At 43.1% G+C, this 22,107-nt stretch overlaps 1 protein-coding gene across 1 annotated transcript in view; it reads right to left on the minus strand.

Annotated features, from left to right (window-relative positions):
- Positions 1-22,107, minus strand: part of LOC148897226 (BAR/IMD domain-containing adapter protein 2) — a 37,735-nt gene that overhangs the window by 12,981 nt on the left and 2,647 nt on the right. Inside the window, exons 2-12 of the mRNA XM_088998004.1 lie at positions 21,963-22,103; positions 12,535-12,616; positions 12,280-12,418; positions 11,996-12,202; positions 8,675-8,804; positions 8,535-8,610; positions 7,763-7,849; positions 5,820-5,881; positions 5,626-5,697; positions 5,057-5,194; positions 4,297-4,449 (exon numbers count right to left, since the gene is read on the minus strand). Coding sequence (XP_088854130.1) covers positions 4,297-4,449; positions 5,057-5,194; positions 5,626-5,697; positions 5,820-5,881; positions 7,763-7,849; positions 8,535-8,610; positions 8,675-8,722 — 636 coding nt within the window. The 5' untranslated portion in view covers positions 8,723-8,804; positions 11,996-12,202; positions 12,280-12,418; positions 12,535-12,616; positions 21,963-22,103. The remainder of the gene's footprint in view (positions 1-4,296; positions 4,450-5,056; positions 5,195-5,625; positions 5,698-5,819; positions 5,882-7,762; positions 7,850-8,534; positions 8,611-8,674; positions 8,805-11,995; positions 12,203-12,279; positions 12,419-12,534; positions 12,617-21,962; positions 22,104-22,107) is intronic.

Below are 22,107 nucleotides of genomic sequence, written 5' to 3' on the forward strand. Positions count from 1 at the left end.
ATCACTATTTCTGATTTTTTTAAATTAGGAAATTGTCATTTTATATTTTTTTTGTCAGAAAATCTCCACATTAGAAAATATTGAAAAATTAGAAATTTGCCGCATTTAATTTTTTTTTCATTTCATTTTTTTAATGAAGAAATTACCATTTCATAATTTTTTTTAATTGAAAATAACCATTTCAGAAAATGTCTAGAAAATTATAGAAAAATCACCTTTCTTGATTTTGTTTTAGATTTCAAAAGTAGCCATTTTTGAATATTTGTAAAAATTAGAAAATCGCCATTTTTGATTTTATTTATTGAAAAGCACCATTTTCAAAAATGTTTAAAAATTACACAATCAGCATTTATGACTATTTATTTATTTTTAGAAATTTTTGAAAATGTCAAAAAATTGGAAAAATCACCATTTTTGTTTTTTGTAATTAAAAATCGCCATTTTCGAAAATTAGAAAATGGAAAATGGCCATCTTGGAATATTTTTGTCTATTTGAAAATTGCCATTTTTGAAAATGTTAAAAAAATAGAAAATCACCATTTTAGATTTTTTTTAAACCACTATTTTCAAAAATGTTTAAAAATCTGCATGATAGATGTTTTTAATTTATGAAAATGTCTAAAAATTAGGAAATCACAATTTTAGACAATTGAGGGCCCCCGCGTTTGGCCGTCACCTTGCAGTGATAGTTGATGAGCAGCTTGGTGACGCAACACTGGCGATCCACCAGGAAGCAGTATCGCCTCCTCTCCTCGGTCAGCGCCGACCTGTAACCCGTAGCGACCAGCGTGTCCAGCTCCGCTTGGCGCCGACTCATCAGCTCCACAAACTGACGACACAATCGGACGCATATCATTCGGAAACGTACGCCGTGCCGGCCGGGGTTGACCTTTCAAGTTGACCAATTGAGCTAGCTAGCTAGCAATAGGGCTAGCTAGCGAGCAATCGAGCTAGCTAGCTAACTCTCTTTCTATTCAGATAGATGGCTAATCCCTTAAATCACAGGTGTCAAGGCCCGGGGGCCAAATCTGGCCCAGCACATTGTGTTATTCGGCCCGCAAAAGCAATCAAACTTGTGACATTGCATGCATAATATATTGTTATTATCAGTATATTATTATTTGTATGTTATTATTATGACTATGGTTATTATGATTACTACCTGTATGTATTGTTGCTTAAAACAAAAAAAGGCCTGTGACATCACTTCCTGCATCGATGAAATAAATTCAAAACAGCACTCGTGGCTGTGTTGCCCTCCTAAAAAAAACAATGCTCGCTCCCTGACTTCCATATTAAGCAAATAAAAGCCTCTGAAATCTTATTATGAAATTTGGGGAAGAAAAAAAAAAAACCAAAAATCAGCTGATGCCGATTGCCGCGTAAACTCATTTGGGGTTTTCTCAGATTTTCGGAGAAGTTGAGGGTGTACTCGCCTGCATCTCTCGGTCTCCGTATTTGTTGGGGTGACGGCTGCCCAAGCTTTTCCTGCGTAGCTTTTTCAGCTGCGCCTGGCAGCGCTCGATGGAATCCGTCTTGGAACGCCGCTCGTTCTGGTACTTTTTCAGCGTGCCCTTTTGCGAGTGGAACCAAATAAAAATGATGTAAAAAAACAAAAAAAGATAAAGAATCCATTCAGTCGTAAAAACGTTTTACTTCCGAATTTTTAATAAAATCAATTCGAATGAAATCGACAAATTGGCTGTAAAAATCTCTTAACATTGATAGATTTTGAATTTTTTTTGGGTCACATTCATCAAGGAGGACACTGTGCTGAGTGGTTGCGCCTTTCCAATAGCACAAATGTGCCAGCACCGTTTTTGATTTGGGAGGAATATCGTTGCCATTTGACTGTCACGCAATAAATAAAGACGAACTACCAAGTTGATGCACAGCTTTGGGCCAATTAGGATTTTTTTACTGGGTCAACTTAGAAGGAAGAAAAATGACATGAAATTGTGTCCAAATGACAAGTTAAATGAATGATGACCACCCATTAACTTACCGTGAGGTATTTGATGTCCAGTTCCAGTTTCTGTTCCAGTTGGGCCAGCAACTCGGAATGAAACAATTTGAGCTGTTGAAGAAACGGCCCAAAAGAAACACACATAAAAAGTTCATTGGCGTCTCACAACTTGATGTCGACGCGGATTCTGTGGGGGTTTTCTCTCCCCTCCCCCACTCCCTTCTCAGCCTTACCACGTCTTCCAGCTGCACCTGGATCTGTCGGTGGACCTCGGCCATCTGAAACAATGTGTCTCCTGCGCAAAGGGGGTCACAGGCAAGACAATGGAACAGAATATACTGGAGATGCTCCCCAACCTACGAACGAGATATGTTCCCAACGGTCGTTCGTAAGTTGAATTTGTTGCTTCAGTGCTATATTTTGTATGGAATGTATGTTTAAGACTTATATAAGTATGTTTAAGGCTTGTAGAAGTAACCTGCATTGGTTTATACTGAAAAATAAACATTTAATAAAATATATGCTCTATAAAGATACATTTCATGTACAACTGGAGAGAATACTACATACATGTTCGTATTTACCGTTGTTTGTAACTCGAATATTCGTAACTAGGGCAGTGCCTCCAACTTACGAACGAGATACATTCGTTTGTCAGTTGAATTTGTTCGTAAGTTGCTTCAGTGTTATATTTTGGATGGAATGTATGTTGAAGGCTTGTATAAGTACGTTTAAGGTTTATAGAAGTAGGTTTAAGGCTTGTACAAATAAGATGTATTGGTTTGTACCGAAAAATAAGCATTTCATAAAATATATACTCTATAATGATACGTACATGTACAACTGGAGAGAATATTACATATGTTAGGACAAAAATGTTTGTATTTACCGTTGTTCATAACTCGAATGTTCATAAGTAGGGGGGCGTCTGTAGTATGGAATCAAATAATGTACAGTAATGCCCCGTTTTTCGCAGGTGGTCCTGGTCCCATTTAACAGCAAAAAACGGGGGATTACTGTATTGTGACAAAACAATGAAAAGCATCTTAATTCAATCACCGCCATTCACAAATTTATTCGGGAATTAAAAATATGATGCAGAACACCATTCCCGAATTTGTTCGAGTTTTGGTTTTTTCATGCTTGGGTGCTGATAAAGCGCTGGACATGGCCTCTGGCAATTTTTTTTATCTTTTCCACAAGGTGGTAGCATTTCCCTTTTTCTATGTTAGCGCTTTGCTCCAGTTTCAGCTGTTTTTAAAGCGCGATATAAACCAATATGTATGTATGTATTGCATGATATTTTGGAGAAAAGGAAATTTTGATTTTTTTTTATTGCCAGGGGTGCTGATAAAGTGTTGGTCAGACCTCTTGCAATGTTTTTTCCCCCTTCCACAAGGGGCATTTCATCTTTTGTCCATGTTAGCGCTTTGCTCCAGTTTCAGCTGTTTTTAAAGCGCTATAGAAACCAATAGGTAAGTATTGCATTGTATTTTGGACATCTGCCCACATTTCAAGTTCAGATAACTCCAGACCCATATCACTTAGGAATGAACTCTTTTTTTCTGATGAAAGAAGACAGACTAAGGTTTCTTACGCTGCATTGAATGTTTATGTCGTCCTAAAAGTCAATATTCTGTGGGTCCTGCAATTCAAGTGACAATGACAAAAACCCTGGCACTGGAGTGGACACATTTTGGCAGTCAATGAGTAAACAGCTTCGATGGTTGACAAGATATTTGTCCAGGACTTAATTTGGTTTTACCATGTTGCCAGTTTTATTTTCCCCTCTCTCTATCGAGTTCCTCATGTCGTGATTTTGGCGGTCTGAATTTATTTGCGAAAGATGTTTGAGGAGCTAGCACCCAGGTCCCAGTTGACAAGCGTTCTCTCCGGATGGGCCACACAGCGCAATAGTATGCGGTTGGTTGGCATCTTACCCTTTTTGCCCCCCTGTTGGCCCCCGCCCGCTCTTTTCAGCATCACAATGAGATCATGTGGTGTTGTTAATCTCCCAACAATGAGTCCACTCTCTCCCCCAATTCCCCGTGTTTAAAAATCACCATTTTTGTTTTTTGTAATTAAAAATCGCCATTTTCGAAAATTAGAAAATGGAAAATGGCCATCTTGGAATATTTTTGTCTATTTGAAAATTGCCATTTTTGAAAATGTTAAAAAAATAGAAAATCACCATTTTAGATTTTTTTTAAACCACTATTTTCAAAAATGTTTAAAAATCTGCATGATAGATGTTTTTAATTTATGAAAATGTCTAAAAATTAGGAAATCACAATTTTAGACAATTGAGGGCCCCCGCGTTTGGCCGTCACCTTGCAGTGATAGTTGATGAGCAGCTTGGTGACGCAACACTGGCGATCCACCAGGAAGCAGTATCGCCTCCTCTCCTCGGTCAGCGCCGACCTGTAACCCGTAGCGACCAGCGTGTCCAGCTCCGCTTGGCGCCGACTCATCAGCTCCACAAACTGACGACACAATCGGACGCATATCATTCGGAAACGTACGCCGTGCCGGCCGGGGTTGACCTTTCAAGTTGACCAATTGAGCTAGCTAGCTAGCAATAGGGCTAGCTAGCGAGCAATCGAGCTAGCTAGCTAACTCTCTTTCTATTCAGATAGATGGCTAATCCCTTAAATCACAGGTGTCAAGGCCCGGGGGCCAAATCTGGCCCAGCACATTGTGTTATTCGGCCCGCAAAAGCAATCAAACTTGTGACATTGCATGCATAATATATTGTTATTATCAGTATATTATTATTTGTATGTTATTATTATGACTATGGTTATTATGATTACTACCTGTATGTATTGTTGCTTAAAACAAAAAAAGGCCTGTGACATCACTTCCTGCATCGATGAAATAAATTCAAAACAGCACTCGTGGCTGTGTTGCCCTCCTAAAAAAAACAATGCTCGCTCCCTGACTTCCATATTAAGCAAATAAAAGCCTCTGAAATCTTATTATGAAATTTGGGGAAGAAAAAAAAAAAACCAAAAATCAGCTGATGCCGATTGCCGCGTAAACTCATTTGGGGTTTTCTCAGATTTTCGGAGAAGTTGAGGGTGTACTCGCCTGCATCTCTCGGTCTCCGTATTTGTTGGGGTGACGGCTGCCCAAGCTTTTCCTGCGTAGCTTTTTCAGCTGCGCCTGGCAGCGCTCGATGGAATCCGTCTTGGAACGCCGCTCGTTCTGGTACTTTTTCAGCGTGCCCTTTTGCGAGTGGAACCAAATAAAAATGATGTAAAAAAACAAAAAAAGATAAAGAATCCATTCAGTCGTAAAAACGTTTTACTTCCGAATTTTTAATAAAATCAATTCGAATGAAATCGACAAATTGGCTGTAAAAATCTCTTAACATTGATAGATTTTGAATTTTTTTTGGGTCACATTCATCAAGGAGGACACTGTGCTGAGTGGTTGCGCCTTTCCAATAGCACAAATGTGCCAGCACCGTTTTTGATTTGGGAGGAATATCGTTGCCATTTGACTGTCACGCAATAAATAAAGACGAACTACCAAGTTGATGCACAGCTTTGGGCCAATTAGGATTTTTTTACTGGGTCAACTTAGAAGGAAGAAAAATGACATGAAATTGTGTCCAAATGACAAGTTAAATGAATGATGACCACCCATTAACTTACCGTGAGGTATTTGATGTCCAGTTCCAGTTTCTGTTCCAGTTGGGCCAGCAACTCGGAATGAAACAATTTGAGCTGTTGAAGAAACGGCCCAAAAGAAACACACATAAAAAGTTCATTGGCGTCTCACAACTTGATGTCGACGCGGATTCTGTGGGGGTTTTCTCTCCCCTCCCCCACTCCCTTCTCAGCCTTACCACGTCTTCCAGCTGCACCTGGATCTGTCGGTGGACCTCGGCCATCTGAAACAATGTGTCTCCTGCGCAAAGGGGGTCACAGGCAAGACAATGGAACAGAATATACTGGAGATGCTCCCCAACCTACGAACGAGATATGTTCCCAACGGTCGTTCGTAAGTTGAATTTGTTGCTTCAGTGCTATATTTTGTATGGAATGTATGTTTAAGACTTATATAAGTATGTTTAAGGCTTGTAGAAGTAACCTGCATTGGTTTATACTGAAAAATAAACATTTAATAAAATATATGCTCTATAAAGATACATTTCATGTACAACTGGAGAGAATACTACATACATGTTCGTATTTACCGTTGTTTGTAACTCGAATATTCGTAACTAGGGCAGTGCCTCCAACTTACGAACGAGATACATTCGTTTGTCAGTTGAATTTGTTCGTAAGTTGCTTCAGTGTTATATTTTGGATGGAATGTATGTTGAAGGCTTGTATAAGTACGTTTAAGGTTTATAGAAGTAGGTTTAAGGCTTGTACAAATAAGATGTATTGGTTTGTACCGAAAAATAAGCATTTCATAAAATATATACTCTATAATGATACGTACATGTACAACTGGAGAGAATATTACATATGTTAGGACAAAAATGTTTGTATTTACCGTTGTTCATAACTCGAATGTTCATAAGTAGGGGGGCGTCTGTAGTATGGAATCAAATAATGTACAGTAATGCCCCGTTTTTCGCAGGTGGTCCTGGTCCCATTTAACAGCAAAAAACGGGGGATTACTGTATTGTGACAAAACAATGAAAAGCATCTTAATTCAATCACCGCCATTCACAAATTTATTCGGGAATTAAAAATATGATGCAGAACACCATTCCCGAATTTGTTCGAGTTTTGGTTTTTTCATGCTTGGGTGCTGATAAAGCGCTGGACATGGCCTCTGGCAATTTTTTTTATCTTTTCCACAAGGTGGTAGCATTTCCCTTTTTCTATGTTAGCGCTTTGCTCCAGTTTCAGCTGTTTTTAAAGCGCGATATAAACCAATATGTATGTATGTATTGCATGATATTTTGGAGAAAAGGAAATTTTGATTTTTTTTTATTGCCAGGGGTGCTGATAAAGTGTTGGTCAGACCTCTTGCAATGTTTTTTCCCCCTTCCACAAGGGGCATTTCATCTTTTGTCCATGTTAGCGCTTTGCTCCAGTTTCAGCTGTTTTTAAAGCGCTATAGAAACCAATAGGTAAGTATTGCATTGTATTTTGGACATCTGCCCACATTTCAAGTTCAGATAACTCCAGACCCATATCACTTAGGAATGAACTCTTTTTTTCTGATGAAAGAAGACAGACTAAGGTTTCTTACGCTGCATTGAATGTTTATGTCGTCCTAAAAGTCAATATTCTGTGGGTCCTGCAATTCAAGTGACAATGACAAAAACCCTGGCACTGGAGTGGACACATTTTGGCAGTCAATGAGTAAACAGCTTCGATGGTTGACAAGATATTTGTCCAGGACTTAATTTGGTTTTACCATGTTGCCAGTTTTATTTTCCCCTCTCTCTATCGAGTTCCTCATGTCGTGATTTTGGCGGTCTGAATTTATTTGCGAAAGATGTTTGAGGAGCTAGCACCCAGGTCCCAGTTGACAAGCGTTCTCTCCGGATGGGCCACACAGCGCAATAGTATGCGGTTGGTTGGCATCTTACCCTTTTTGCCCCCCTGTTGGCCCCCGCCCGCTCTTTTCAGCATCACAATGAGATCATGTGGTGTTGTTAATCTCCCAACAATGAGTCCACTCTCTCCCCCAATTCCCCGTGTTTCCTTGCTAGCTACATTTCCTCTTGGTGTCTTCATCTCCCAGAGTCCCACGGACTATTTCCCCACACCCGAAATCCTATTGGATGAAATATTCTTTCTTTTTTAATTTTGCGCATGCACTTACCTAGCTCCTTGGAGCCTTGGCTGTCGCTGGCCAGTTCTCCCAGCTTGACCAGAGCGTCAAAGTAGCCCTTGGCTGCCACCGTCACCCCTGAGCAAAATGGAGCATGTTGGGAAAGGTTCACGCAAGTCTTTGGCCACGATCCACGATGAGCTACGTTTTGCTAAGCTAACTCGGAAATATATGGACAAACTCAACGTCATTTCCATAAAATTGCTGTGCTTCAATACAATTTGCATTGAACTCATTGACTGCCAGACGTTGTGCAAAAATGTGTGTAGTCAGTGCCAGGGTTTTTGTCATTATCCTTGAAATTTCAGGACCCACAGAATATTGACTTTTAGGACTACATAAACATTCAATGCAGCGTAAGAAACCTTAGTCTATCTTCTTTCATCAGAAAAAAAATAGTTAATTCCTAAGTGACATGGGTCTGGAGTTATCTGAGCTTGAAATGAGGGCGGATGTACAAAATATAATAATTTTAATTATTATTTCATTATTTTTAATTATTTAATTATAACTCTTTTTAATTATTTCATTATTTTTTTTAATTAGTTTTAATATTTTTGTAATTATGTAATTATTATTATTCAATTATTTTTTAAAAATTATTATTACTTCACCATGACGAGTAAATTATTTCTTTCAATGATTTTTATGAGAATGTGGATTTTCAACTATTTCGGGTGAGTTTGGTCCTAATTTAAGCAGTTCAAGTGTCGCCCGCCAACGGATTTTAACGTACTGCAGAATTTTGGCAAAGGGGACAAACCTGTGAGGGCTTTCTCGTAGTGTTTTCCCATGGTGACAAAATTCTTCAAACTGGGGTTAAAGTGGTCCAGAATACCCTGTTGGAAAACATTTCGAAGCTGTCAACCAACCGCCGGCATTTGCCAAACGGAACGTCCGTACCTTATAAACATTTTCCGTCATCTTGTTGACCTCGTCCGTTCGGGACATTTTGGGCGTCTCTCTGCGGCGTCGTTTTTCCAGGTCTGTCGTTCGTTACCAACGAGTGTCGCTCTTCCTCGGTCAGGATGCTCTGATTGACAGGTGAAGAGAGATACAGTGATACCTCGGCTTACGAACGCTTTAGCTAACAAACGTTTTGCCTCACAAACATTAAATTCGCGAGCATATAGTCTCACAGAGCGCCACGGTGGCTGGCAGACTAGTTTTCCACAAGCACTTTCTTTGAGTGCAGACATGGTTCGTTATCGAGTGGAGTACTTTTGCTATTATGGGAGCGAAAAAGACCCCACCACAGGCTAGTGTTAAGCCGAAGAAGACATTAAAGAAAATGATGGTCGATCAGAAGAAGGAGATCATCAAAAAACACCAACGAGGTATGCGTTTGTGTGACTTAGCGTCCAAATAATAATAATTATAATACATTTCAATTACAAGCGCCTTTCTAAACTCTCAAGGTCACTTTACAGTCACAGGATCAGGTTTTCTGTGGGTGACCAGCGGCGGCCACATGCGCCAGCGTTCACTCAACCGGGAATAACTCAAATAGATAGAAAGTTAGCTGGCTAGCGAATAAATAGCGAGCTAGCTAGTTAGATAGATATTCTACAGCAAAGAGCCAGCTCGCTAGGTAGCCAGATAGATAGCTAGCTAGGTAGCCTTGCATTGCTACAATCCATTAACATCTACCATCACAAAGGTAAATAAAACAACTTTATTATATAGTACAGTTTATTTCTTTAATTACAATCCAATAGCACATTTATTATATACATAAAATAAGGTATATTGTGTGTAGTTTTAAGGCATATTCCATAGAAAATTATGTTTTATGGGGACCTGGAAACGGATTATTCTCATTTTAATGGTTACTTGTGGGAAATAAATGTTTGGAAGATGAACTTTTCGCCTTACACACACACACTTTCTGGGAAGCAATTAATTTTGTAAGCTGAGGTGTCACTGTATATTAATTTAGCAAATGTATTCAAAGGTACGAGATGATTGCAACTAATTAGTCCACGCATGCGATTAAAAATACAACTAAAAATGGCGGCGGAGGATGTTTGGAGGTCGCAGCGACCTTCACGTCAATATAGTCGCACATGCCCTTGACGAAAAGCAGATATTTTCACCCGGATAGACGCCTTGGGACCAATTCCGGCGCTATCGGGACAAGCCAAATATTCCGCAAGATAAGCGGGATCGGGTGGCGTAGGCGGCGCCCACTCACAGGTGTCAAAACAGGGCGACACAATGGCAGGAGGGCGGCCATTTTGTTTTTTTTTTTAACATGCAAACAATAAAAGTGGGGGTTATTCTGCGGGTGAGATTACAGGCAAAACATTGATGGTGCGACATGGCACAAAGAAAACAATTCCAGACTGTTGCTCATTAGAGTCACGTGTGTGTGTGTGTGTGTGTGTGTGTTGGGGGATCTGCAAACCCCCCCCCCCCCCCCCACCCTTCCAAAATTTAAAATGGAGAAGATGTGGAGAGATTTTCATCTGTGGGAGTTGGGAGTGTTTTTACGCGTGAAAGAGGGGAAAGTCCGCAGGTGGTTGGGAGCTGACAGAAGATGCATTCATCTGCTTCAGCCTCTTAAATGTGCATGGGGGGGGGGCACAAACTGATGCATTTAAATGCACTCAAGACATCTATCTGCCGCCCCCCCCCCCCCAAAAAAAACATTTTTCCTGTGAACCAAACGGAGAAAATGTAGTACAAAAAAATCCAAACACACACACACACAAATGTACATTTTAGCAATTTTAGCATTGAAACCATTTTAGCTCATTCCCAAATTTATTTGGGAATTGAAAATATGACATTGAGCGCCATTCCCGAATTTGTTCGGGTTTGTTTTTTTTTCTCTTGCTGAGGTGCCGATAAAGCCCTGGCCAGACCTCTGGCTATGTTTTTTTTTTCTCTTCAGCATTTCCCCTTTTCTCCTTGTTAGCGCTTTGTTCCAGCTTCAGCTGTTGTTCAAGCGCTATATAAACCAAAATGGATGTTTGAATTGTATTTTGGACAGCCGCTTTCATATCAAGCTCAGATAACTCCAGACTCATATCATTTAGGAATTAACTCTTCTTGATGAAAGAAGAGAGTGTAGGTTTTCTAACGCTGTATTGAATGTTTATGTCGTCCTATCTATTAGCGAGCTAGCTGGTTGGCTGGGTATCTATTAGCTGTCTATTGGCTAGCTATCTGTTGGGTATCTAATAGGTAGCTGGCTCGCTCTCTATCTATTTGAGTTACTTACGGGTTGAGTGAACGCTGGCGCATGTGGCTGCCGCTGCTCACCCACAGAAAAACCGATCCTGTGACTGTAAAGTGACCTTGAGAGTTTTGAAAGGCGCTTATAAATCTTCTTCTTTTCCTTTGGGCTTTTCCCTTGACGGGGTCGCCACAGCAAATCAGTGTCCTCCATCTTGAGAGGTTTAATCCGCATGTTTGTTTTGGCCAAGCTTTTACGTCGGATGCCCTTCCCCACACAACCCTCTGTATTTATCCGGGCTTGGGACCGGCACAAGAAGACTTATGTCCCTTTGTGGCTACAGAACAAGCAACTCGCTCAGTAAAAGGCTCCCAAACACAAAATGGTCATCGGCACAGCAACATTCAAAAAAGCAAAAAATAGACTCGCTTATAAATGAAACGTATTATTATTATTATTATTATTATTAAAACTCAATATTCTGTGGCTCCTGGAATTGGAGTGACAATGACAAAAACCTTGGCACTGGAGTGGTGACATTTTTGCACATCGTCTGGCAGTCAATGAGTTAATTTAGTTATTTTTTTCCACCTCTCTCAAAAGTAGTATAATATAAAAATAATTAATTTTAATTAATTAAAAAATAATGTAATTTAATTATTTTTTTTAAATTAAAAAATAAGTTAAAAAAATCCAATGCGGTTGACGGGTTAAGAACCAACAATGGCGATATAAAAGAACAAAAAGGACAGTTCAGGTGTGCCAAAATAAATTCCCACCGCCACGCCATTGAGCGGAGCGGCGACAAAACAGCTCAGTGGCAGACCCCAACTCACTTCAAGACCCTCAAAACACACGCACAAACACACACACACACACACAAAATGGTCTCGTCATTGTTACGGATGGTAAATGTTTGCCTGGCCTTTTGCAGCCTGTTGATGTGTGCGGCAAGTGGAACGCACACTACTTGGAACGTGAGGGGGGCGGCGAAGAGGGGGGGGGGTACATACAGTATTTATATATCAAAAAAAAGGAGTTACCTTGTTCTCATCTCCTTGTCGGAAGAAGCGAGTCAGCGAGAGTTCCGGATGAGTCTCTCTTTTCATGCGTCGCGGTGGCTTTTAGTAAGTGGTGGCGGGAGGGGGGGGGGGGTTGTTCCAGCAGGCGGGCCATTAAATCTCAACTCCCCTCCACCCCTTTTTCACATGCTCGCTCGCCCTTTCTCTCTCTCTCTCTTTCTCCCTCGCCTACACACAAGAATGGAGGTCAGATATTTGGTGCCGCTCAGTACCTCTCCTCATTACTGAGCCGATTAGCGACATGCCTTTATGGATGCAGAAAGAAAAAAAAAGGTGTCCAGGAGGTCCCCCACCCCCTCCTCGCTCCACACCAGGTCCGCCTATGAAGCTTCCCAGCGGATCGCGATGGGCCTCCAAAGCCTCACTTGCTTTCCCTCACTGGGCCTGAATAACAATGAGCCGACAGGACCTGGTTTGAATAGCAGCAGGAGAATAATGACTTGAACCTTTTTAAGCCCCCCCCCCCAAAAAAAAAGCACATGAGATCAAGAGTAGCTCACATTCCTGGTTCCCGAATGACACTGCAAGCCTGACGGGGTCTCGGCTCCTCCAAAGCGTGCTGGGGGCTCGTCGTCGGCTGCCCTTGATAATAATAATAATACATTACATTTTAAAGGACATGCGACATCACTTTTTTGTTTCCTAACTGACATCACAAAAACTTTTTATAGCATCTAAAATATCCAAAACATGCAGTATGATATTTTTAGTCAAATGCAAATCACAAATAAAAATGACTTATAGTGTCCAAAATCTGCTCTTGTTCGTAGTGTCACCCCAAGAAGTCTTGCCTTGCTGGAGAATCAAAACAATGGCTTCAGATTGGGAGAAGATGCTTTCTTGTTACTCATCCAGTTATGAATATGATTCAAATAGTTCTGAAGAGGAAAGCATACATGTTTGAAATCGATTAAAGAATTTATTCCATGCTGGCGCGTGTGGCTGCCTCTGGTCACCCACAGAAGTACATATCCTGTGACTGTAAAGTGACCTTGAGAGTTTTGAAAGGCGCTTAAAAATCAAATGTATTATTATTATAAATAGCTAGCTAGCAAGCTAAACAACGCATTCACTGCCATTCATGAAGTATTGAGGACACTAATAGATAGCTAATAGCTAGCGAGCTAGGTAGCATATAGAGAGCTAGCTAGCCAGCTAGATAGATAGATAGATAGATAGATAGATAGATAGATAGATAGATAGCTTCTGTTTATATAATTATATTATTCTCAAATTTATACTCCATTTGAACCTATTTAGTACTCTATTTAATCCACATAGGATCATCGAAAAATCCCAATAATGACAAAAGTTATTGTTGAAAAGTTTTAAGAAGGTATAATGGTGAAAATGACACAAAAATGTACTGAAAAAAAAACATTACAAAGATAAATAAGAAGAAGAAATGGCCTGCTAGCTACAGGTCCCTCCTGCGATTTTAACTGAGACTTACATGTACTTAAACAACAATTTCCGACATGAGGCTTACTGGTATTTTTTTAATGTTTTTTTTGGACTGGATTAGCCTATATAAGTCTCACAGTGGACACATTTACATTTCACAGAAGCAGTTCTAAAAGAAAGAGGAAATGAAAGGAAGAAATAGAAAAACAAAATACAAGAGTTGCTGGAAAGGCAGCCATTTTCACAGTGCCATCTTGAAGTCAAAACAACAACAACAAAAAACAAAATGGCCACGTCAGGAGCGGTGTTTTGTTTCTCAAACTCATTGGGATTTTTTTTGCGTTTTGAGACAGACAAAGTGAATAATTACAATGGAGGTGGCGACCCCAACATGTCGCACGAAAGCTAAAAGTATTAAAACAGTACACCAAACTAATTTTCTATTGTATAAATGGCAACAAGAGACTACACGGGTTAACAGTAGTTGACGCTGCTTCATGGAGGAGCATTTAAGTGTGCCCCCCGCGACTACATGAACGTCTAACTGGCTAATATAAATATAATATAAATGAAATGTATTATTATTATTATTATTAGAAAGATTAGCCGTTAAATAAACTTCAATGGATAAAGATTAGCATAAACGTTTTTAAAATGGCGCCGTTTTTTTTTTCGGCAAATGACGTTAACACTGACATAAGTGACCGCGGTTTGTGACAGTATGTATCTGAAATATTTTTCGTAAACTCACTCACTCGTTCCACATTGTTTTCTTTCACTTCCACGGGGGATACGAGGGGGCTTCACCGGGTCACAGGGCGAAGATTAAACTACAACAATTAAACCTCCAGGCTGCGACAGGAGTGCATCAAAAACGTGATGCGGCTTTTGGCCACTAGAGGGAAGCAGAACTCAAATGATTGCTCCATGTTTGATGGACGCTTTGGTGTCTAATCCAATCCCAACTTTATTGGTATCACGCTTTCACAAAATGCCGCAGCTGTTAAAATAAAAATACAAAAACACTACACGACACAATAAATGATTTTTCCCCTCAAATTTTGGCTTACTCCTATAATTCTCCCAAGCTGGTTCCAACTAAATACACACTGAACCAAAAAACGGCCAGTGAAATGTACTCAATTCAAACATTTTTCAGCATGATGTATCCGATCCACTGGTGAAAAGACACTTGGATTCGTTCCTCTTTCAGTCGGAACTAAAAAAAAGCGTACTGTCTGCAGAAAAAAAGTTTTCAGATTCAAGTGGAGGCGGTCGTGGAAGAGGTTAGTGTGTATGTGTGTGTGTGTGTGTGTGTGTGTGTGTGTGCCTCGACTGGGATCACCACCTTAACGTGGTGAGGCACTTTGCGCGTCTCCGTGACCCCGAGAGCTATGTCGGCTGGAGTCTTGTACTCCTGGCAGGGTCACCCAAGCCGAACAGGTCGGAGGGTAGAGGCCAGACAAAGAGTGATCCCAAATCCGCACCCAGGGGTAGGCGTAGGCGGAGTCCAACAGATCGGACCACCGGCAGCCCCTTGCAACCGCACTCACCTGAAGGTCGTCTCGAGTCTTCACTCTTGCCACTGGAATACAGTGAGTGCGGCCAAGTATGTGGGGGAAGGAATTGCGCGCCCCGTCCCTCACACTAAATCCACTAGTAGCGCAGGTTTCAGCTTCCACCATATAAGTCCACTGGCGATAGGATAAAGTGACGGGGGCAGGTCATGGATGTGACTGGAAGCTTCTAGCTTGAATCCTACACAGCGGCGGTACAGGATTGATGGTCGTTGCGAAGATGGGATGGAGCAACATTATCCTTCGGCAGCATCCTGTGCGTCTGAGCAGCCCTGTTCAGGGTCCGCACTGCTCACCCCTTATAGGGGAAGGGTCTAGAAAAGGTGACCTAAACATTGCTTGTTCCACCACACCTGGGTGGCCCACCGCAGCCACCAAGGCATCCCCCCTCTGCGGTCGAAAACGAAATATAATCAAACCCATGACTATGAACCTGGCTTCCTGGAATGTTCGCACCCTCCTCGATGCTCGAGACGGGATGGAGAGACCTCGAAGACGAACTGCCCTCATCGCACATGAGCTAAGGAGGTACAACATCGATATTGGCGCACTCAGTGAGACTCGGTTCTCAGGCGAGGATTCACTCACAGAAGTTGGTGAAGGTTACACCTTCTTCTGGAAGGGTCTCCCAGAGAATGAGCGAAGACTCCATGGAGTTGGCTTTGCTGTGAAAAGCAGCTTACTCAGTAACATCCCCGAGTCCCCCCAAGGCATCAGTGAACGGCTTATGACCTGGCGTATTCCCCTGGTAAAAGGTCGCTTCGCAACTTTAATCAGCGCCTATGCTCCCACCTTGGATGCTGACGATAACACCAAAGATGCCTTCTACGAGTCCCTGGATGCTACCATATCCAAAATCCCTGCCTCTGATAAACTTGTTCTGATGGGTGACTTCAATGCCCGAGTAGGTACTGATGCCAGGCTCTGGAAACAAGTAATCGGAAGGCACGGGACGGGGAAAATAAACAGCAATGGCCTCCGACTCCTCACTCTGTGCTCTGAGCATCAGTTGATTGTAACTAACACCATCTTTCAGCTGAAAAAGAAATACATCACATCATGGATGCACCCCAGGTCCAAACATTGGCACTTACTGGACTACATCATCACAAGGCAACGAGACCAAAATGATGTCTGCATCACGCGGGCCATGCGTGGGGCTGAATGCTGGACTGATCATCGACTGATCAAGTCCAGGCTCAAGCTGAGAATTCGACCTCCTCATAAGAAACAGCAGCCCCAAAGGCGTCTTAACACCAGGGCCCTGGAGTCCCCAGAATGTGCAGCCAGCTACCGCCACAAGCTGGCAGAGGGACTTGCCAGCCTGGACAACGACACCAGTAACGGTGACCTTGATGTTGAAAGCAGGTGGAAAAAATTGAGGACAACAATTCATCAAGCTGCCTCTGAGACCATCGGCTTCACTCAGAAACGTCATCAAGACTGGTTCGATAACAGCTCAGCTGCCATACAGGAGCTTCTGGAAGCCAAGCGCAAAGCCCATACCACACTTCTCTCCAACCCTCATTCTCCACTTCTCCTCTCTCACTACAAGGCCATCCGTGGTGAAACACAGAAACAGCTGAGGATGATGGAGAACAAGTGGTGGCTCAGCAAGGCCCAAGAAATCCAGAGGCATGCAGACAACAACAACACACACGCCTTCTATGATGCTGTAAAATCCCTGCACGGCCCACGAAGACAACACATTGTCCCAGTTAAATCTGCAGATGGTTCTGTACTACTGAAGGACAAACAGCTAATACTTGAGCGCTGGGCAGAGCACTTTGACTCCCTGCTCAACCAAGTAAACCCTTCAGACACATCTGTCCTTGACTCCCTCCCAGAGCTTCCAACAGTTCCCTCCCTTGATGAACCTCCTCAGTTCACAGAGGTCCTCTCTGCAATCCGGAGCCTTAAAAACAACAAAAGCCCTGGCCCTGATGGACTTCCAGCTGAGGTCTTCAAGAGCGGCGGTTATCTCCTGACACGGAAGCTTTACCACCTCATCTGCAACATCTGGCAAAACGGGACACTTCCTCAGGAATGGAAAGACAGCAACATTGTCACCATTTACAAAAGGAAGGGGGACAAGTCAGTCTGTGGCAACAGCCGTGGCATCTCCCTACTTTCTGTTGCTGGCAAGATTCTTGCAAAAGTAATGCTGTTCCGTCTTACATCGCACATTACCGAAGACATCCTCCCAGAGACACAATGCGGCTTCAGGAAGGATCGAAGCACTCTGGACATGATCTTCGCTGCGCGCCAAGTTCAGGAGAAATGCAAGGAACAAAATAAGGACCTCTATATCACCTTCATTGACCTTACAAAGGCATTTTTTTTTTTTTTTTTTTTTTTTTTGGGGGGGGGGGGGGGGGGGGGGGGGGGGGGGGGGGGGGGGGGAAGAGGGGATGCTTTTGGGCCGTCAGGCGACATAAATAAACAAATAACACGAGGAAAGTCGAAACAGTTGGCGGCTCGGGGCCAAGATTGCAAGATTAATGTTTACGGGGAGGAGCGTGGGGTAATCATGCAAGAAAAAGTACTAGGTTTGGTCAAGACAGGTTGTTTTCCATGATACAGGTGAATGGCTGCCGCTGCTCACCCACAGAAAATAAAATATCCTGTGAATGTAGTGTCCTTGAGAGTAGTTGTCGTTGAAATGTGAAAAGTAGTTATTGATTAATTTGTCGTGCGTTATGTAAAATCAAAAGATTAAGAGCTGAGTTTAGGATTAGTACGAAATGGTTCCTATTTTGTCAAGAAGCGACGACAATGTGTCAAAATGGCCAACTTGAAACGCTCGCCACTGGCTTCCGCCGGCGCTTTTTTCAGGTACACTTTTCCGTTTACAAGCGATGGCGCGACTTAAATAGCCGCCACCTGGCGCGCCGCGGATTACCGCAAACACGCGTAGTCCAGATGGAGGACGGCGGGAGGGGGAGGGGGGGTTTCTCGGTGATCGGAGGCGAAGGCGAGCGCAACAAGCGCTCCTAATTAGGTTAATTGAGCAGGTTGGCGCTGACGATAAACTGATCAAGTGGCTGGAGGCTCAACGGGAGAGATTGGTGTTGACACGCTTTGCCACTTCGGAGGCCATCTGTCTGGCCTTTAAGCCTCATCGGCGTCACCCCAAAAAAAAAAAAGAGGGCGAACGAGGCCGCGCATCGCAACACGCTTTGCCAATTTCCGTCCGACGTGCGCGACATCGGCTTTTTGTCAGGCCGCTGTCAAGACAAAATGGCCGCCACAACATGGAACTTGGACCCCATTGGAGATTTCCGACAGAGTAGATTTCATAAAGGAACATTTTCAGTCAAAAGAGAGGCATCAAAATGGAAGTGTCGCGGCTTGGAATTGACGCGAACTGACGTGGGACAGGAGATGTGAGACAGTGTTTTTTTCGTCAACGGATGATACAGCTCCGTGTTTGCTTTCGACATTCAGCTTGTAGCAGATGTGCATATTTCACCGTGACGTCCCTGATCCATTGGTGAAAAGGATGCTTTGATCCTCTCCTCTTTCATCTAGAACTGCTTCGTATGACAAAGAGGGTGCAGAGAGTGCCTCCGATTGAATGTCCTGATTGAGTGTCTTTTTGTTGTTATATTATTTTATAATAATAATAATAATAATAATAATAATATATTTCATTTATAAGGGCCTTTCAAAATTCTCAAGGACACTTTACAGTCACAGGATAAGTTGTTTTTCTGTGGGTGAGCAGCGGCAGCCACATGCACCAGCGTTCACTCAACCTGGAATAAGTCAAATAGATAGAAAGTTAGCTAGCTGGCTAATGGATAACTAATAGATGGCTAATAGATAGCATATAGATAGCAAATTGATAGCTAGGTTAGGTAGCCAGCTAGATAGCTAGTTAGCAAATAGATATCAAATAGATATGTAGCAAGGTAGCCAGCTAGATAGCAAGATTAGCTAGCCTATAAATAATTAATAGATAGCCAGCTAGAGAGCTAGCCAGCTAGCTAATAGATAGCATATAGACAGCAAATAGATAGCTAGGTTAGGTAGCCAGCTATTTAGCTGTTAGCAAATAAATATCAAATAGCTATGTAGCAAGGTATATATATATATATATATATATATATATATATATATATATATATATATATATATATATATATAAAATTATTAGCTAGATAGCTAGCTAGATTAGCTCACCAATAAATAACTAATACATAGCCAGCGAGAGAGCTAGCCAGCTAGCTAATAGATAGCAAATAGATAGCTAGGTTAGGTAGCCAGCTATTTAACTAGTTAGCAAATAGATATCAAATAGCTATGTAGCAAGGTACACACACATATATATATATATATATATATATATATATATATATATATATATATATATATATATTATATATATATATATATATATATATATATATATATATATATATATTATTAGCTAGATAGCTAGCTAGATAGCGAGATTAGCTCAAGAATGTGCAGCCAGCTACCGCCACAAGCTGGCAGAGGGACTTGCCAGCCTGGACAACGACACCAGTAACGGTGACCTTGATGTTGAAAGCAGGTGGAAAAAATTGAGGACAACAATTCATCAAGCTGCCTCTGAGACCATCGGCTTCACTCAGAAACGTCATCAAGACTGGTTCGATAACAGCTCAGCTGCCATACAGGAGCTTCTGGAAGCCAAGCGCAAAGCCCATACCACACTTCTCTCCAACCCTCATTCTCCACTTCTCCTCTCTCACTACAAGGCCATCCGTGGTGAAACACAGAAACAGCTGAGGATGATGGAGAACAAGTGGTGGCTCAGCAAGGCCCAAGAAATCCAGAGGCATGCAGACAACAACAACACACACGCCTTCTATGATGCTGTAAAATCCCTGCACGGCCCACGAAGACAACACATTGTCCCAGTTAAATCTGCAGATGGTTCTGTACTACTGAAGGACAAACAGCTAATACTTGAGCGCTGGGCAGAGCACTTTGACTCCCTGCTCAACCAAGTAAACCCTTCAGACACATCTGTCCTTGACTCCCTCCCAGAGCTTCCAACAGTTCCCTCCCTTGATGAACCTCCTCAGTTCACAGAGGTCCTCTCTGCAATCCGGAGCCTTAAAAACAACAAAAGCCCTGGCCCTGATGGACTTCCAGCTGAGGTCTTCAAGAGCGGCGGTTATCTCCTGACACGGAAGCTTTACCACCTCATCTGCAACATCTGGCAAAACGGGACACTTCCTCAGGAATGGAAAGACAGCAACATTGTCACCATTTACAAAAGGAAGGGGGACAAGTCAGTCTGTGGCAACAGCCGTGGCATCTCCCTACTTTCTGTTGCTGGCAAGATTCTTGCAAAAGTAATGCTGTTCCGTCTTACATCGCACATTACCGAAGACATCCTCCCAGAGACACAATGCGGCTTCAGGAAGGATCGAAGCACTCTGGACATGATCTTCGCTGCGCGCCAAGTTCAGGAGAAATGCAAGGAACAAAATAAGGACCTCTATATCACCTTCATTGACCTTACAAAGGCATTTGACACAGTTAACCGTGACATTCTCTGGACCATACTGCAGAAATTTGGCGTCCCCTCCAAATTTCTTGGCATCCTAAAACAGTTCCACAGCGGCATGCAAGCAACTGTACTTGTTGGTGGCCAGCAATCTTCCCCGTTCCCTGTGGAAGTCGGGGTGAAGCAGGGCTGTGTACTGGCCCCTGCTATATTCAACCTGTTCCTGATGGCAGCTACGCTCCTCTTCCATAAGTCCATCCAGGAAGGTGGCGGCGTACAAATCCAATTCCGCCTGGATGGTAACCTGTTTAACATCAGACGCCTACAGGCCAAGACCAAGACCCTGATCAGCGGCATCCACGAGCTACAGTATGCAGATGATTGTGCTCTGCTGGCCCACAGCCCAGCTGCCATGCAAAATGCCCTTGATACCATGTCCTCCGTCTACCGATCACTCGGTCTCGTGATCAATGTAACCAAAACGGAGGTCATGGCAAAAGAGAGTTCTCCAACCCCAGCGTTCACCCTCAGTGGCACACCCCTCAAGGTTGTCCAACAATTCAGCTACCTCGGCAGCATTCTAACACCCTCCTGTCTAATTGATGATGACGTCCAGGCCCGCATCCATCAAGCCTCCAAAGCTTTTGGCAGATTGCGTACTCGTGTGTTCGAAAACAACCACTTAAGAACTCCAACAAAAGTCGCAGTCTACCAAGCAGTGTGTGTGTCCACGCTGCTATATGGCGCAGAAGCCTGGACCGTCTATCGACGCCATGTGAGACGCCTTGATGCATTCCACATCAGGTGCCTCCAACGAATCCTTGGCATCACCTGGCAGGATCGTGTTCCACACACCGACATCCTTCAACGCACTGCCTCCACCAGTATCGAGGCCATACTGGCAAAGAGGCAACTTCGGTGGGTTGGACATGTCATCCGGATGCCTAGCTGCCGCTTGCCTCGACAGGTGCTTTATGGACAACTCTTGTCAGCGAAGAGGAACCCTGGTGGTCCTAAGCTGCGATACAAAGACCAGCTTAAACAGACTCTAAAGAACTGCAACATCAAGCCCAGCGATCTGGAGTCTGCTGCAGCGAACAGGCCACTGTGGCGCTCCTTATGCCACGAAGGGGTGACACAACTTGAAGACAAGCGCACCCAGAGGAGGATCGTGCGGCACGAGCAAAGACACCTTTGTGCTGCTTCAGTACCGCCTCGCCAGCCCGGTCCTGGCCTCACATGTCCTGAATGTGGCAGGATTTGTGGCTCCAGAATCGGGCTTCATAGTCACCTACAGTGGCATCGCCGCCAGCGCCAATAACCACTGTCCAATACCCCACAAAGCAATGGAAGCGACGTCATCCTCGACTTCGATGGACTGCCAAGAGAGAGAGTGTGTGTGTGTGTGTGCTAGAGAAAAAAAGACGTTCACGTGACCTTTCACCTTTAAAGCGGCGACGTGTCCTTCCGCCACCTTGTTGGCTGCCAGTCGAACGGGGCGGCAATCAGGTCAGCGGCTCGCGTGCCGGCACGTCGGCCGGTTGCCCAGACGACGGCGTCGGGCGCGGCCTCATGAGGTGAAACGCTTG

The sequence above is a fragment of the Hippocampus bargibanti genome, linkage group LG06 (genome assembly GCF_051943395.1).
Source record: "Hippocampus bargibanti isolate YZ-2025 linkage group LG06, ASM5194339v1, whole genome shotgun sequence".
Classification (NCBI taxonomy): domain Eukaryota; kingdom Metazoa; phylum Chordata; class Actinopteri; order Syngnathiformes; family Syngnathidae; genus Hippocampus; species Hippocampus bargibanti.